The sequence below is a fragment of the Hippichthys cyanospilos genome, chromosome 7 (assembly GCF_059441005.1).
Source record: "Hippichthys cyanospilos isolate Australia breed blue-spotted pipefish chromosome 7, RoL_Hcya_1.0, whole genome shotgun sequence".
Taxonomy (NCBI): Eukaryota; Metazoa; Chordata; class Actinopteri; order Syngnathiformes; family Syngnathidae; genus Hippichthys; species Hippichthys cyanospilos.
The window spans coordinates 16,835,159-16,852,814 of NC_142375.1; the positions used below are offsets into that span (position 1 = coordinate 16,835,159).

At 39.8% G+C, this 17,656-nt stretch overlaps 1 protein-coding gene across 1 annotated transcript in view; it reads right to left on the reverse strand.

Moving 5' to 3' along the window:
• pkd1a (polycystic kidney disease 1a) overlaps positions 1 to 17,656 on the reverse strand; it is a 59,015-nt gene that overhangs the window by 27,676 nt on the left and 13,683 nt on the right. The window contains 16 exon segments of the mRNA XM_088420199.1: positions 119 to 2,724; positions 2,827 to 2,957; positions 3,601 to 3,776; positions 4,008 to 4,139; positions 4,264 to 4,737; positions 5,339 to 5,713; positions 5,990 to 6,252; positions 7,522 to 7,672; positions 7,761 to 7,882; positions 9,185 to 9,399; positions 11,394 to 11,571; positions 13,011 to 13,179; positions 13,261 to 13,521; positions 14,605 to 14,855; positions 16,298 to 16,461; positions 16,578 to 16,649. Of these exon segments, the coding sequence (XP_088276325.1) occupies positions 119 to 2,724; positions 2,827 to 2,957; positions 3,601 to 3,776; positions 4,008 to 4,139; positions 4,264 to 4,737; positions 5,339 to 5,713; positions 5,990 to 6,252; positions 7,522 to 7,672; positions 7,761 to 7,882; positions 9,185 to 9,399; positions 11,394 to 11,571; positions 13,011 to 13,179; positions 13,261 to 13,521; positions 14,605 to 14,855; positions 16,298 to 16,461; positions 16,578 to 16,649 (5,740 nt within the window).

Genomic DNA, 17,656 nt, shown 5'->3' on the forward strand with positions numbered 1-17,656 from the left:
CTAGGTTGATATAAAACAGCACATGCATATCAGATCTTGCATTGGATCAGAAAAACGGGACAAAAAGAAACATTTTGGCAATAGTACCACTGTGATTATTTGGGTGAGTTGCTCGTACCTGATTGTGAGCAGTGAGGTTGACCATGTAGGTGTCTACTCTGGTGAATACGTGCACATAGGTTTGGTTGAGTTGCGGTGTAACAGTAGCATCTCCGCTGATGCTGAGGATCAGCTCAACATCTGAACCAGCCGCCATAGAAATGATGAACTCCACCCTCTCACCGACCACTGCAATCTTTTTACTAGCCCGCAACTCCAACCCCTGAATCTTGTCCTGAACAAAGAACTCCTTTGAAAGCAGTTGCTCACTGATATCATTGGTGGCATTCAGTGTAACAATGGCTGTCTTTGGCTCTTGGAACACCATCGATGTATCCTGTCCCATTACTGTTATTCCGTCAAGTGTCCATGTCCACGTCACATTGGTCCCTTTCACCACTTCCCCGTGGAGTATGACAGGGACCCCAGTTGCTATGTAACTATGCTCAGTCACATCGAATGCTGTGAACGCAAGCCCGGAGATGACCTCCTGGACGCTGATCCTCTCAGACACGAGCTCTGAACTAACTTCATTGAAGACCTCCACAGAAACCACATATAGCCCAGGACTCTCAAACATGTGGGTCTTCCAAGGCTCTTTGCAGGTCAGCATATTTCCATTGACAAACCAGCGGTACTGCAAGTCAGACCCCTCTAAGGTGGAAACGGTCAGATTGGTGTGAGCATTGACAGCTACGGGGTTGTTGCTGATCTGCAGATACACTCCTCCGGCTGGCTCTAAGAAGTGGACGGTTCTGTTTATGGACAGCTGGCCCAAAAGGTTGGTTGCTCGAAGAATGATAAAACATGGCCCTGGTGTGGAGAAATTTACCTCCACAGTCTTGCCACTGACGTTGAATCTTGAGCTCAAAGGATCTAGTTTACTGATGATATTCCAAGTAAAAGTCATGTTGGTTCCTTCTTTTAGGCCTGCATGAAGGTGGAGCACACGGTTTGTAGCAAAGCAGCAAGCATCCACTCCCGTGTCTCCATCCGCTTTCATATAGAGCCCCTCCAATTCGCGTTGAACGAACAAAAAGATGCTGGCTTGGGCCGTCCCAATGTCATTTTCCGCTGTCACGATGATGTTGAAAGTGCCGACTGAGCGGAAGGTGTAGAACATGGTGTGGGTCCCTGGTATAGAGGTGCAGCGGTCGCACAAGATCCAGGAATATCGGACATCGTCTCCCTCCTCAAGGTGAGCCTCAAAGTGGACTGAGGCATTCAGGGGAACATTTATTAAGCTGGCATTAACAGTTAAGCCACGAATCGGCGAGAGCACAGCAACCGGTAGGATACTGTGATTCCTACTGACAAAGTTGGAAGCTGTCAGTGTGATGTTGTAGTTTCCAGAGAGATTGTAGGAGTATTGGACACTATGGCCATTGAAGAGATTCCCATCTCCAAAGTTCCATGTGTGAGTAACATCAGGGGATGAGACCGGAGTTGTGAAATAATAAGGCTCCCTAAGTGTAAGGTAATTGTATTTAGTGCCATTATGTAGTATAACAATGGGCCCTATTGGCATCTGAACCTCAATCAGAACACTAGAATTACATGTGGAGATGTTATTGGAGACAGTTACGGTCACAAAGTAGCGACCTGGATTTTGATAGGATGCCACGAAATTCCCGGAGCCATGAATCATCAATGGTTCTTCATCTGTACCCAAATTCCACTTGTAATTGTAGGTATACTCTGGCTCGGCTTTAACTTGAAAACGAATCTCTTCTCCGACAGCATAGTGTGTTTTCTCAAGGGTAAGGTTAAGGCTGGTCAAGGCCGGCTCGACACACACCCATTTGAGGAAGTTTGCCCTTGAGGCCTTGTTGATCCCACTAGAAAGATTAAGATAGAGTTGATAGGTCCCGCTTGTCTTGTAGGTATGTGAGACTTTGGGCGTCCCGAGATGTGTCTCGTTTGGGCTTCCATCTCCAAAGCTCCATTCGTAAAGGCTGGTTGAAACATTGCCGGACACCCATGCGTCAAAATTGACGGGGGTTCTTTCTTGGACACATCCAGATGGTTCTACCCTGACAACTTGGAACACATAGACTTGCACTGTAAGGAGTGTCCAGCCAGAGCTCACAGCATTTGCAGCAGTCACATTCACCGTGTAGTTGCCATCTTTCTCATAGGTGTGTGACACGTAGGCTTCAGATGAAGTGTAACTGCTGCCATCACCCATCGAGAACGTCCATGTGATATTATTACCGGCTTCAAGGTGTGCTTTCACTATAGTGGGAGTGTGAAGTTCTGAAGGGGAGGAGCTTTCAGCTGTCAACTCTTCTATCTCCTCAAATACAAAAATCGCAGCACAGGCCCTGGTAAAGCTTATGGTGTTGTTGACGGACACACAGGCATTAAAGGCACCGCTGCGAGCGTATGTGTGCGCCACTCGCCGACCTTGAGACTGAGCAGAACCGTCTCCAAAGTTCCAGTCATAGTGAATGCCGTAGGGCGAGGGCAAGGGGTGGGCTTCGAAATCTGCGGATTTGCTCGCAAGGAGAAGTCGCGGCTCCGTTTGAATATCCACACTGGTGAGGATGCTGTAGACACTCATGTTAATGCTCTGACTTTTGTTCTCATAACGATTGGACACTGAGACCACTGCTGTGTAGATTCCTAAGGACACAAAATGAGATGAATAGATCGAAAGATAAACTGTGAATTATCTATAAAATGCTTCAAGGAAAATCACTATTTGAAAGATGGACTTTGGGGTACCTGGCTGAGAGTAGATATAAGTGATATTGTTGCTTAGGAGGACCTGTTTGGGGGAGTCTGGGTGAAAAAGGGTTGGTGCATAGGGAGGCTTATATTCAAACTCCTTATATCCCCCGTCGCCAAAAGACCATCTGCAGCAGGGAAAATGCAAAATAAATTGAACAGGTAACGAACGAATGTATGCCATGATTTTCATTTACATCAACACACACACAAGCACGCATTCATACACGCAGGCAGATGCTGACTGGAAATTGGAAATTGCCCCTGACGAGGCAATGGAGACTTTGGATGTGGAGGAGTGGAAATTCAATAAGTCTCATTGGACCGAGACTGGTAAGACCAGTGGGAGGCAAAGAGAAAGACTAGCCCACAGTAATGACGGCGGTTATGTCAAGCTGGAGGAAAGTAAATGTGGAAAAAGTGGAAGAAACCGGAGAAACTGCACAGGGAAAAGAGCAGAGTAGAAGGAAAAATCTGAGTCAGCAATCTACTCTAACCACATGGTTATAAATCTTAAGTTGGGAGAAAAAGCAGAAAAAAAGAGTAAGGAGGAGAAAAGAGAAAAACATACAGTCCCTATATCCTTTATATCAACATATAGTCGCTAATATATATATATATATATATATATATATATATATATATATATATATATATATATATATATATATATATATATATATATATATAAATATATATAGCGAGAGAGAGAGAGAAATCTAATCAAAGTATAAGGAAAGAATCATTTTTCCATCATCTCTCTTGTCTTACCGAAAGGTAGCCAAGACGGACATGTCCACAAGCACAGAAGCAGTCAGTGTCTGAATGGAACCTTGAGGTACCACATCTGGAACACCCCTAACTGTGAGGTTGGTCATGGGCTGCAGGCGGTCCACAGTGACATTGAAATGCTCTGTGAGGCTGCTGATATGGTTCATAGCCGTCACCTGGAAGAGAAAACAGTGGCCCAGTTTTACTACGCATCAAAAAAAACAAACAATTGGATATCCTTAGAGCTAAAATCATGTGCAGACAGAAATCAGATATGATATAATCTTTGTCAGGACAGAATTTTTCTATCCCTCGTATTATCATTAGATTGCACCATTGTAGCTGACTTTGTGGCCACTGCGAACAGATGGGCAGTTAAACACATGTAATGGATTCAGGAAACTCACTGTGAGCTTGTAAATGGCAGCATGCTGGTAGATCACATTGAGGACGGTGTTGTAATACGTAAAGTAGGGCTTATCATCAACAGTCCATTTGAATGTTGGATTGGAGCCTTCAAGCACTGATGCGGTGTAACTCTAAAACACGTAAATAATCAGGAATAATGTAAATAAAAAAGCGATGAACAGGGCAGTATAAAGCAAAGTCACAAACCCATTAACATGACGTACAAAGCAGCAGTGAAAGAAATGTTCAACTCACCACAACGGACTCCATCAGCACCCTGTGAGTAGGACAAGGCTGGATCACCAGTCCTCTCAGCGGTTCTTCCACATGAACAACCACAGTCAAGCGGGATTCTGTCAAATTATTATAAGCTTGCAGCTCCACCTGAATTAGACCACCATGATCCTCTGCCACTAAACTGAGATCCAGCACAGCATATTGGCTTGGTTCTGTGACCTCCATCCCTGAACGTGACTTGGGCTTGCACAGCGTGGGGTTGGCAAAATTGGAAGGACAGTTTGGCTGAAAGGTAACGGTGCGATTAGTTCCTCGTTGCAATACTTTTGCGGTGTATCGGGATTGGACGTGGAGTAGCACGCGAGTGTTGTTGGACTGCAGATAGAGGCTGCCGTTCCAGAGAGGTGGATGTAAAATGGTTAAGCCCAAAGGAGGAACCACATGCAAAGGGCATGATGCTGAGGCTCTATATGAGGGTTCAGCGGAGGTCACCTGAAATAAAGTTCACAAAGTCAGAAGTTGTCTCAGTTTTTGCAGAGATCACAAAGCGCTACTCAAACCAATGTACCGATAATCACTTTTTTCAGTTTAAATCGACAAAGGTTAGGAATGGACCGGTTATCAGTAGGGCCAATTATTGGTCCAGATATTCATCATTTTGACATATATCGAGTTTTCTTTATTAAAACAAACAAAAAATACGCTTACGAGAAGGTACTCAAGCGAATGTTATCTTCATATTTTCGGTTTAAACTAACATAAGTTTGGAAGGGACCAATATCTGTTAGGCCAATTATCGACAGACACTTTTTTTTTTTACATTTACTGGCATTGGCCTTTTATTGAGAAAAAAAAAACTAAGATTTTACAAAAAGGTACACAAATCATTACAATGTTCATATTTTAAATTCAAGCCAAAACTGGTTAGCCCGACTATCGGATGGGCCAATTATCAGATTTTTGTAATTCTGTCAAATATCAAATACCATCTCTAATACTGGTATGAGTCAAGTAGATATGATGTGTTTGTGGCACCGCCACATTTGATATGGGTCAAATGCATGCTGGTATCTGGTATACTTTTACGTTTTACCTGCAGGGAGTAGAGTCCAGGCTGTGATAGGCCAGCAGACAGCTGTGCTCCCTGCAGCAGGATCTGGCTATGTCCCACATAGAGCACTCTGATTGGGCACACCACTTCTTCCAACCAGTCTCCCTCACCAGCCGCCAGCAGTGAACCCAAATCAAGGTGGGGTCGAGGGTCAACACGGTGGCCAGCTGAACCATCTGCTGACTCTCTGCTGGTGTTCATCAAGATCCACTGGGAATGGTTGAGGACTAAAATGGTCTGGCGCCACAGTGAGGTTGAAGAGGGCTGGCATCGAAGAAGGGAGGCTGGGCCAGCATCGTGTTGAAGGCCAATGACGTCACCGGGAGAAACCAAAAGATCTTCTAACTGCTCTTGCACCTGAGCAAAGCAGGGTTTACGCGTGTTAAAAGAATACGCACATCACTGTCAAAGAGATGATAGTCATAGTTTAACCCAATGGTCTGCAAAACAAGGCTCAGGCCTTAGCTTGCAGTGGAATTGCAAACAGCTGCAATCCCTTAGCTGTTTATCCAAACTCTCCGTAAACAATGTCAAAATTCAATCTGGAAGTCCTTAACTATTTCCATTTGAACTATTTCACATCCAAAGACAATCACTGAAAACGCTGGCTCAGACTAAATAACGCTCTCTCACCAGAACATCTGCAGCTGGTCCCGCGGGCAGTGTGAAAGCCACTTCGTCCTGGAGGGTATATCGAGGCCTCACGGCACCGGGTGGAAGGATGGACGCTTGAGTGCAATTAGAACAGGAGGATGGATGACAAGGACTGGAAAGTTCCAGGCACTGGTGCAGGAATGGACACCACTGTTGTAGTCGGGGGCAAGGGGGTGGATTGGTATTCCTGGAGGCATCCGGAACGCATATCGCCACTGGTGCACAGACTGGACCATGACAACCTAAAGCAGATCAGCATTTATTTGAAACCACTCATCAAATTTAGTCCTAAACATGCATTCACGGGACCATTTAGAAATGAGATCTGAGTAAATAAGACACAAAATGTATTGCAAAAATATTGCCTTTATAAAGAATTTGCCAATAAATGTATATATAAGCTCTTACTGTGTGATTAGGTCCTCCAATTCAGTGTTCCCCAACCAGAAGTGATGACTGATATAAATGAAATAAAACTCTATATAACTTAGTATTCTTGTTCAGTGTTTTAACACCTGTGTTTTTGTTTTTTTTAAAGTATTCTAAGCATTTTATACTAAGGCAGGCTTATTCTTTATTTTGATTCATTGACATGCAAACCACCTGACTGGAAGATGGAATCCCTTGATTGGATATTGTAAACATAAGTGAGTGGCGGGACCATTTGATGTAATTAAGTAGAAGATCAAAAGATTTTATCCACATCAATCTTCTTGATATATGCCGCTTTTATAGATTGATAGGAAACCAAATATTTGCAGTTATTAACATTTATTGCATTGACAGACTACTTTCTGTCTGTTTGAAATGTCAGATTGCATTTGAATGCAACCCATACATTGTTGGCGGCTAATGCCAACAATGTATTACAGTGTATTTGACTAGCGGTTTAATAGTGTATTTAATCACCAAATGAATATGACAAATATGATGAATATGAATATGATTTTTTTTTAAGGGGCAGTGTGTTAATGTTGGTAGCTATGTGATACGATGGCAATAAAAATGGAGCCACACGAAGGATTTAATCTTGCCATTACGTCACCACCACTGCGAAGGCCGACCTCAAAATAATCGCCTACTACAGCTATTGCATTGACGTCAATGTATTATTATCTTTTTCAAAACTGCAACATGAGGATGGCACAGAGAATGAAAATAGTGTGGAACATTTTTTCCACTATTTTGATTACTTTTTGGCTAAGTTAAAGGACATAATGTCTTAGTGCCATTTACGAGCAGTATACCTTCCTTGATCATCACATCTTTGATTGTTCAGCACATCTTCCCGTTGTAGAGATGCACGAGAAAAAGGACAGGAGGAATTCAAGCAGGAAGTTTCCGACCATTCAAACCATTGCTTGTTTGCCTACATAACAACTTAAGACAAGCTGGGCCAGTGTGTGCCTTGTTTTGTGTCGGTGTGAGCGCAGGTGTGTTTCTTAGCGCCTGCTGATGCACAGCAGGAATGTTCAACTGTTTTTTACGGGTCATTTGTGGGTGAGACTCACCGGGTAGGAGCAGGTGTAGTCCGGGATAAAGGCATTGGGGTCGGTAGACTTGCAATCGGACGTGGACGTTTGAGCTGCGCTCCCGAATGACAAACTCAAGTGAGGACAGACGACCCGGGTGAACGAAGCTAAGTGCCGGAAATAGCATTAACTGAAAGAGAGATCAAATAAAATTGAAACATGTCTGAAAAATAATTCTGAGAGTAAATTAGGTACAAAAAGCTGATTTTTCCCTTCACCTCTAAGCCAATGTTGGCGGGTTGTGCAGTAGAGAGTGATGTAACATGCACTTGAAGCAATGAATTATGGGAGGGAAACACTGCCAGGCCAACCATGTAGATCCCTGCATCTGGAACTTGTACTATTCAAGAGAAGAAAAACAACAACAAAGAAATTAATGATGAATCAAGCAAAGAAAATTAGTCCATTTTCCCAGAGCTTTATTAACGCTTTGATTGCTGTAAACCTACTGAAGAGGACTAACAACGTCAATTGACGTAAACTGTGTTGTTTTGTGGAAATGGGGAGAGGAAAGGTTTGAACGGCTCTGCTTTAATAATTGAGCTGGGAGGGGAGCTGGAAATTGGCTGGAGGGTTCTCCATTTTTAAAAATGGCTGCCATTAAATGAGTTGCAATGGCCTTACTTTATTTAAAAACTGGTGAGTAGAGGCGCAATGATTAACAGAAAACCAATCCATTATTAAATGAATTGTGAATGATTTTTGATCATTGGTTAATCATTCAGATACAATGTTGATTAAAAATTCTCCACATCCTTAGAATTTAATCTTGACATCAATAATTACTCGTCAATTTCTGTTGTCAAAACAATGATTAACATTTTTACCTATTTTTGGCCCAGTTAAATGTATCTTTGACATCTATAATTGTCACTGGCAGTGAATGATGTTCTTCTTTTGTTTTTTTAACTAAAGGATGTACAATATGAACAAAGACTAATGTAAGGGTGCTCAATTAATCTGCAATTTTGCAGACCTTTTACCTCATTCACTGCAAATGACTATAGACGTCAAAAATTATTTAAATATCTAATGTAATTTGTTCACTGCCTGCCTTGTCAAATGGATCAGACGACAATAACGGTCAACGGCAGTGAATGAGTTTAAATAATGAATGGGTGCAGCCCAAATGGAGAGTTTATTAAAAAAAAAAATACTAAGCATATAATTTGCATTCCATTTTATGCTCTTACACATGGAAATGCCAATGTGCGATAGACAGGAAATGCAAAATGGAAGTTTTTGAATTTTTTAAATTCCCTGATTAAAGACATTTTTTTATACATTCAACCTCACAAATACATTGCTTTACTTGTAGTGTATATGACAGATAAAATTTAAGATGAAATGTTAAAGAAACTGTCTTCTATAGTTGTAAGGACAGGCAGTTATAAATGAGAACAGACATCCACCAATAGAGTGCCTTGTAAAATAGGTGCACATAAGTGCAAAAAATAAATTCATCCTTGGTAAATGACTCTAACTCCACAAAATATCGGTGAAGGAGACATTTTGGACCAGCAATATTATGAACACACTGCTAGTGTATTTATACACACACAAGAACACTTTTATCCATTACTGCTGTGCATGATAATAATCTTTTATGCTTTGGCATAGCAGTGTACATCTGAAAACATACCTTGAGGACTATACTGACAAACAAACGCCCGCTTGTTGTTGCACGAGTGCAAACTGGTCCGAGCGCGCTGATCAAGGGACACGCAGAAGTTGCCACGGGAGATTGGGAAACGAGGTGCCAGGCCTTCTTCTCCGTTCTGGGCCTCAGAGCCGTTGACCCAGCGGAGCCTGCCCGGGGAAGTCACATCGCTCAACCCGAGCCACACTCCTCGTTCCCTGGTGAGGCAAATGACAAGTTAAATGTTACGTTCTCAGAGTTTCGGTCACATTGACAAACACAAGGGAAAACCTTGAGAAATTATTACTATCATTTCCAACAGGTCTCTTGACAAGACTTTCCCACATAGAACCAGGCTGATAGATTAGAAAGGAATTGCAATCACCAATTTGGTCCACTTTGTGTGCAATCAGTAAGGATAGGTCTGAGAGCAGTGCTTGACAGTGTTCTTTGATTGGGGCGCAGTGGGAGGTCTTAATATGTCCTTTTTATTTAGGTGCGTACATTAAATTTTCACGATATGGCTCTATTGATTTCTTTCAATCTATTTGACTGTTTAACACTCTTTTGTCTTCGAAAAAAATCACAACAATGTGTTTCGTACTTTTAGTTTTCAAATAATGCTGATTATTTAGCTCGGAAATCATTCAATTTGATTTAAAAAAAATAAATAAATAAATAAAAATATCACCAGACGTTCACCTGTACTGCTCTTGTCGCAAGGACATTTTGTACATGGTCAAATACACAAACACAGTCTCTTCCTCGTAGGGTGTCAAAAGTCACTGTGCAGCTGTGCTTTTCCAGATGTGGGGTTCTTGACCTTACAAACTAAACACTACAGTCTCAAACTGTAAGAAGATGAATCTAGTGTAGCTCATGATATCAATCACCTCATATAAACTACACTGCAAATGGCTATTATATTAGCTTAGCATTACCTGCAGCTTAACCTGCAGCTACACGAAGTGTGTCTTATCAACTTATTTATATCTATGATTGTTTGTATTACTCAAGTGTTAGCTCTTGAACATGCTATTTTAGTGGAAAAAATCTGTAGTCATTGGTACGGTCTCCTCCCAACCAGTTAATATGATATTCAGAGGTGGGCACCGTCAGCACCTGACTTTACTGAAGATTTATTTGGAGTTGCTCCCTTTCTTAGTCCTGGTTTCAGGTTTCTTGCTGATAAGAGCATTCTGGGAAAGCAGAACTAACTTGCATTCTTTCTCTGTTTGGCTCTTAGCCGGAAAATGCGAGATATACGTTTTTTGATTCTGTGATTAAAGATGTTTTTTTTAGTAAATTCATCCTCAGCAATATTTTGTTTTACTTGTAGTGTGTGACAGATGAAATTTAGACACATGTTAATGAAACTGTCTTCTATAGTTGTAGGGCAGGCAGCTATAAATGAGAACCGAGATCCCCCAATTGACTGCCATGTAAAGCGTGATAATGCCATCCAGTGGACATGATTGTTGCACTCTTGTCTCCTGCATTTCTCAAATGTGAGAAAAATATACATGATGGTGTATTAAAGCCTAGGGCTAAACCCCTTACCTGGCTTCGTTTTCGTGTTAAACTTATATTACTGAGTTTTTTCGTATTCAACTGCATTGTAACTGTGAAACCACAGATATGGTGTTACCTTTAAGTGTAAGTAGTAAAACAGAAAAAATAATTAGCGAGAGAGCAGACAGAAGGAGGCCAGCGCCTGACGAATGACGGACCAGAAAAAAAAGTCAAACGTCGTAGGGATGCATAAATAGCCGTTAGGGAGATGGAACATGTGTGTGATTCCATTTTGAGTCCAAAAAAGCATCAGAATGACTGCCACTTGGGTAAAACATGGTGAATATTGGTGGGTTTTGATTGGTGGAACTCAACAGAACATATTATTATTATTATTATTATTATTATTATTATTATTATTATTATTATTATTATTATTATTACTACTATTATCAAGAAAAAAATGGACTTCCTCTATAGCCAATTTAAGTGTGTTTTATTGAAATGTAAAATATTAGTGACATAATAATATAGTTACACCATTTTACGAAGACGCTTGCAGGTAATGGTCATGAGCCATGATTTTTTTTTTTTTTTTTTTTTGTCAGGGTGATAAACAGCAAGTGCCACAGAACATTCCAATGCAAAAACAGATCCCAAAGATAACGCTTCAACACTTAATTGAGACGGAAACACTCACTGTGTGACTTTATGAGCCAGCAGGTTACGCAGCGTGTCATCTCTGACTATTGCCAGATTCCCGCCACGATCTAAACATTGTTGTTGAGCATCAGTCCAGCTCATCTCCCCCGGAACAACGTGGAAACAGCATGATGACTCGACATGGTAAACCCCATCTTTTGGACAGTGAGGAGAGGCTGGCAGAAGAAAAAGCAACATTTACGGCAAAATAGAATTTTTTTTTTGGATGCAAGGACCGGCAAAACATGCACTTCCTTCCAAAGCTATGGTAACAAGTAAGCTCATTTCCTTCATGATTTTATTTGATAGAAAAAAATTGGGTTTGGCGTAAAATATTGTTACCAAAAAAGAGAACAATTCAGCCTTTCCAGATATATAGAGCATATTTGTTGCATATTTTGGATGGTTTCCCGTCCCTTTCTTAACACACATGATAGGATTTAAAGGGATACTAAAGTTACTTAGCCATTTTCATCAGTAAAGATAATATTTTGTCTATAATTACAACTTATCACAAAAATACATTCCATCTAATTTACAGTGTCACCAATTGTTTTGAAAATATGTTTTTTCACCAAAGGTAATTTCTTTGGCAACTCCAGGGCAACACTACGTGCTAAGCTAGCTTGCACTGCAGCAGCTCAGACTTCATATATGTGTAAATCCGTGCACAGCAGCAGCAACAAAAAAAAGAAAAAAAAAACAAACTGCGTGATGCAGATCCTCGCCTCTGTGGAGAGAAATAAATACCCCTAATAATAGCACTTTCACCCAAGGCGAACAAGAAGTTGCTAAGCATGCATGAGCTGGTAAATACTCAAAATAAGTGCTTAGGTGTAGAGTAAACTTTCCACAGGAGTCTGGCTAGAATCACATTATAGCGGAGAGCCAGGCACTATGAACAGTAAATTTGATCACGAAGACTACATATCTTGTAGAGTAGGACGGCAGCTACATTTTAGCACAATTTAGCACAGACAAACAACGGCTCACGCTAAATATCAATGATGTTATATGTACAATTTTGCAAAACAAACTTCCAGAATTTACACAACTGTAAGGCTCAAGGTTGTGATTATCCTATTTTTATATCATTTATTATTTACTAATGAATGCACTAAAGCTGGATTTGAAGAAAATTGAATATCGCTATCAATAGCAGTCACAAAAATTGCACTTAAACATTGTTTTTCTGAAATAATTCGGCCCTAGTGTAAAGTATTACTTGTGTATTTCCTTTTTTGTAATATGTTTTGCTGGGGTATCCCAAAGTAAAAAAAAAAAAAAAAAAAACTGTCAGTAGCGAACAGTTCAGCATTCAGCACCTGGGGCTTGCGTCCTACAAAATGACAAATAGCCACACTAGCTCATTATGTACATTTTTGCGACAAGGTTACTTCCAATAAGCCAATATGAAATAAAAAGGAAGTGTTATGTGGCAGAATGAACAGTCAGTGCTGTCCCAGCTGTCTGCTAAAGCCTGCTGTTGTGCATCTATATTTTAACTACTCTAAAGATCCTTCTGTGGTCAAAACATGTTGTAGCTGTAGTGTACATATTTAACATACTGTGCTGTAGGAGCTTAATGGATTTGATGGAGTTTTTTTTTCCTCACCTTTCGCAACCTGCACATCATTTTTTGCAATCATCCAGTCTACATTTAGGCCAAGAGCTCCCCAGCTGACAAGCGTGACTTCCAGGCTCTCATTGACCACTGTAAGTGGTGGGCAGTGCAGCTCCAGTTTGGGAGGAAGTGCCACAGTAACATCTCCACGTGCAGACACCTAAACATAAATAGGGGAAAACTCATATTTAGAAAAAGCACATTTATTACATCAACAAGAAAAATAATATGTCCCTCTCACCTCTTTGTGTCCAGCCCAGGCTGTCAAACTGACCGCATACTTTCCTGGAAGTCCGTATTTGTGCGTTGCCACGGTGACTTCTGTTGCTGAGGTGTTGACGCGAGGTGAAAGGTCACCAAACTCCCAGGACATTGTTACTGGCATAACCGAGGAGCTGGCTGAGAAACTGACGCTGTCGTGAACGCTATGCAATGGGAGGGGCTTCAGTACGATAGAGAAGTCGACTGCAAATACATCATGGGCAAGAGTCCATCCGCATTCCTGTGACCCACAGCAGAGGCAGGAAAAATCATTAAAATAAAACCTCGGGAACACTTCATTTCTACAGTACAAATAAAATAAAATAGCAATACAGAAGCAGAACTATTAATTGATAATCGATAAGACCCAACCGTTGAATAATGGTCCCAAATTATTAGCCAAATGGTCAGTGAGGTTTTTTCAAAGGTGATGAGTAAAAAGGGCGACTTTGTCAGGCTGTGAGCATTAATGTGTGCAGAGTCATTCAAAGCTAACACACCAGCCTATATGGAGCACCCGCAAACACTGGCCACAGGTGTCATATGTCATCGTCAGCGTAATTAACCCATGTGAACACAGTTTACAAACTATACACATTGCATTTTTTCCCTAATTTTGTAAATGCTTTTAAAGTGTAGTAATTAGTTATTTATGAATATTTTTCCACAAAAAATTGAAAAATAGAAAGCTCTGTCTTTGTAGTCTGTGATGTGAAGATGACCCTAAGACATTAACTGCCATTAACTTTTCTGTTTGCTGACGGTTTGACCACCGCTCAACGGAATGTTGCAAAAATCACAGAAAAATCAATGTAATAAATCCATTTAAAATGCATCTAAAAAATTGTAATTATAATGGTTTTATATGGTTCAAAATTTGGACAATCATTATTTTTGTAGACAAAATCTCGCACGTCCAGCGGCAATTACATAGGAATTTCAGAATCAGTGCATTTTGACATTTTACATGTTTTAATCATGTAGGGGAAATTTCAGCTGCCTAGTGTTTTTTCCTCATTTGATTCTTCTATGATATCATGAAAAAATAAAAGGAATTGCCATAATTTGTAACATAATGCCACAAGGGTTAAGTAGTTTGCTATATTGAATGCGATTTCAGAACAACGTTGCGTTGTTTATATCGGGAGTCGGAAGCAACGAAAGACTAGTCAAGCTATTAGGCATCCATGTCCAAATATCATTTGTTAGATTGAGGGTTATTTTTTATTAATAAATTTGGCCTTGTCGCCACATTTCCGTCTTGTTTTATTGTCATGCAGCGCATATAAATTGTTGCAGTAGTTGGCTGGACATCAGTGCGTACCTTCATGACACTGGGGTTGGTACAGGCAGCAGAACACTGAGATTCGCTGATTAAGTTGGGCGCAGAGTTTGTACTGCAGAGACACTCCTGGCTGGCCCCCAGGCCGCCATAGCGGTGCGACGCAGCGAAGCACATGCTGTTACACTCTTCACGTGTGAAGTTTCCCGGTGTGGAGGACGAGAAAATGACAAGCTCGCTACGTCCTCCTCCACCACTGCTGTTATCCTCAAGACAAGCGGCGTAACTCAGACCTGGAAAAAGACAAGTGATTGAATGCTTTAATCTACTTTGACCAGATGGGCTTCCATCATAGTAAAATCATCCTATTTTCTTTTCTTTTCGTAAGAGACAAAGGTTTTAATGCTTTAATTGACGGTTAAAGATTTCATGGTTGTTTAACCAAATCATGGTGTCCACCATTCCAGTCTTAGTGGTACTTTGGTAATCCTTCATGATAACAAATAGCAGTAGCAATTTTTTTGATTGTTTGTTGTCGGTGTTGCTTCTCTGCCATGATGTGGATGCAGAACTTAAATAAACTGGATAGGAAGACCTAAAGAGATGCAAAACTTATTTAGCGATGTTTAGTATTACAAAGTTTTGTATATGATTTTTAACTAGATTGTTTTCATGTACAATTATTACCTTTAAAAGCCCATTTTTCCACTTGCTGTCGACTGAAAATGGCAAACTTTGTGCTCAAAACTCAGGTAACGACCAATCACGGCTCACCTGCTTTCCAAGTATAGCCATTAAATGTTGAGCTGTGATTGGCTGCAGCAAGTGGCCAGAAATATGCTTTTAAAATATATTATTTCATTAATTTACTTGAGCTCCACTTTAACTACTTGTTACTGATGCTTTACCTAGAAAAAAAAAGTATATATATATATATATATATATATATATATATATATATATATATATATATATATATATATATATATATATATATATATATATATATATATATATATATATATACACACACACACACACACACACACTTAAAAGTCTTGCAGAGACTCAATTGATTTAAAATGAAAGTAAATGCTGTAGAGCAGTAGTTCTTTAATAGCGGTACAAGTGTACAAGTACCTCAGGGGGTACATGAAGGTACTTCAGGGAGTTTGAAAAGTTATAACTGGGTTTCTGTGGACATGCTATAAAAGGAACAATGCATTTTCCTATTAAAAAAAAAAAATCCAATGGAACATGAAGCGACTTGTTGCTAAATTGTGTTGTGACTCTGCCAAACGTTTTATGCCTTTATTTTGTTAGGTTTTGCATGGAAGCTCATTGTTACACCAGTTTCTGGCAGATGAGCCAGAAATGAAATCAGATGATGTTACACTATCGTCTGTAGTTGTTGAATAAAAACATCTAAAGATAGCACTACAAATGTAGTTTCAAAGTTGAATAATTCATACAGAGATGGCATAGCACTTTCTTTCATCTAAAAGTGCTTTGTGTTTGGTTAGGAGGTATTTTGCTGAAAAATATATTTCATACTGTCATGGGGTATATGTTACACACCCAGCCCTAGTTGGTAAAAAAATATATACATAAACAACTTTTATGTCTTCCACACACTTAAAGCAAATTTCAAACAAATGCAATATTGGAGTGTATAAAATGTTTGTGAGTGCATGCACGTGCTGCGTCTTATATTTGAGTGTCATTGTTTTCGTACCGCAGGTGAACTTTCTGACGGTGAGCAGAGGTCGACCCTGGAGCTCAGGAGGCTGGTTGCAGAGCATGGCATCAGGCCGGCGAACTCGTACCCCTTTCTCCTGAAGCCAGTTGACCAAATGGAAGAGCTTACAGTCGCACTCAAAAGGGTTACTGCTTAGGTCACTGCATGAAAAAAAAAGAGACTATGATCAATACTTAATCATACCACAGATTGCTCTGTGTGTGCATTTCTGGGTAAAAAACAGGGGTTATAGTATAACGGAGTTGATGTTACTTACATTAGGGTTAAATTGCATAGGTCGTCACATATTCTTTCTTCTATCTTGGTAATTTGATTGTCGCTCAAATCACTGGCGGAAACAAAGCAGATGGTCAATGCTGGTGTCAGGAGCAAAAATATCCGATTATTTCTGGTAATGACCGCCTCATAATTTTTAATGAGGAAGACTATGCTCCAGAGCCAAATATCCATTTCGTACATGCTCTTGCTCTATTTGTTTATACGGACTGGACTTTGTGTATGTATATGTTTAAATGTATGTGTATATTGTATACATACGTTTGCTGGACCTAATGTATGTAGATGTTTAAATATACTCTATGTATATATACATATACATACAAAAAGTCCAGTCCCTGTAAACAAATAGAGGAAGAGCCAGCAGATGATTGATGATTGAAAAGAAAACTAAAAGAGAGAACAAAATTCGGTTACTGTGGGTATATTCGGGAACATAAGTCCCACAATAATTGAGGAAATATTGTACATAGTTAAGTGAGAATAGATACAACAATTTAAATGAATAATAAATTAAATACAATAAAAGGAGGAAAAGGCTCCCACGCTAAAGTAAAATAGATGAAAATAACGCATCAAGTAATAGAGTGAGAACCACGGAAAAATTCTTCACATATTCACACACAGACTAGAAAACTACATTAAGAAGACTGTACTTTTGAATAGTCATAATATTATCAACACAAATATTTTTTCATACATTATTTTTCACTTTTTAATACTTGAAAATTGATCAGATATATATCCATACCTACAACGGAAGCCTGCAACCCTAGTCATAACTTGATTAAAATTGAAGATGAGACATCACCTTTAAAAATAATCCACTCGAAACTGAGTATATTGTGTGCAGTAATATCAAGCACCTAAAATTGCAAACATCTGCTAATCCAGCCATAACCCTTGAGTTTATGTTTAAAGGCTACAATAAAAAAATAAATTAAAAAAATAATGACAATTAAATGCTATGGAGCTCACGCTGACATAATTCAGGGCAAAACTGTTTTAGGATGTAGTTATAAATATGGTCATGTGTATAAATGTGTATCAACAACTAAC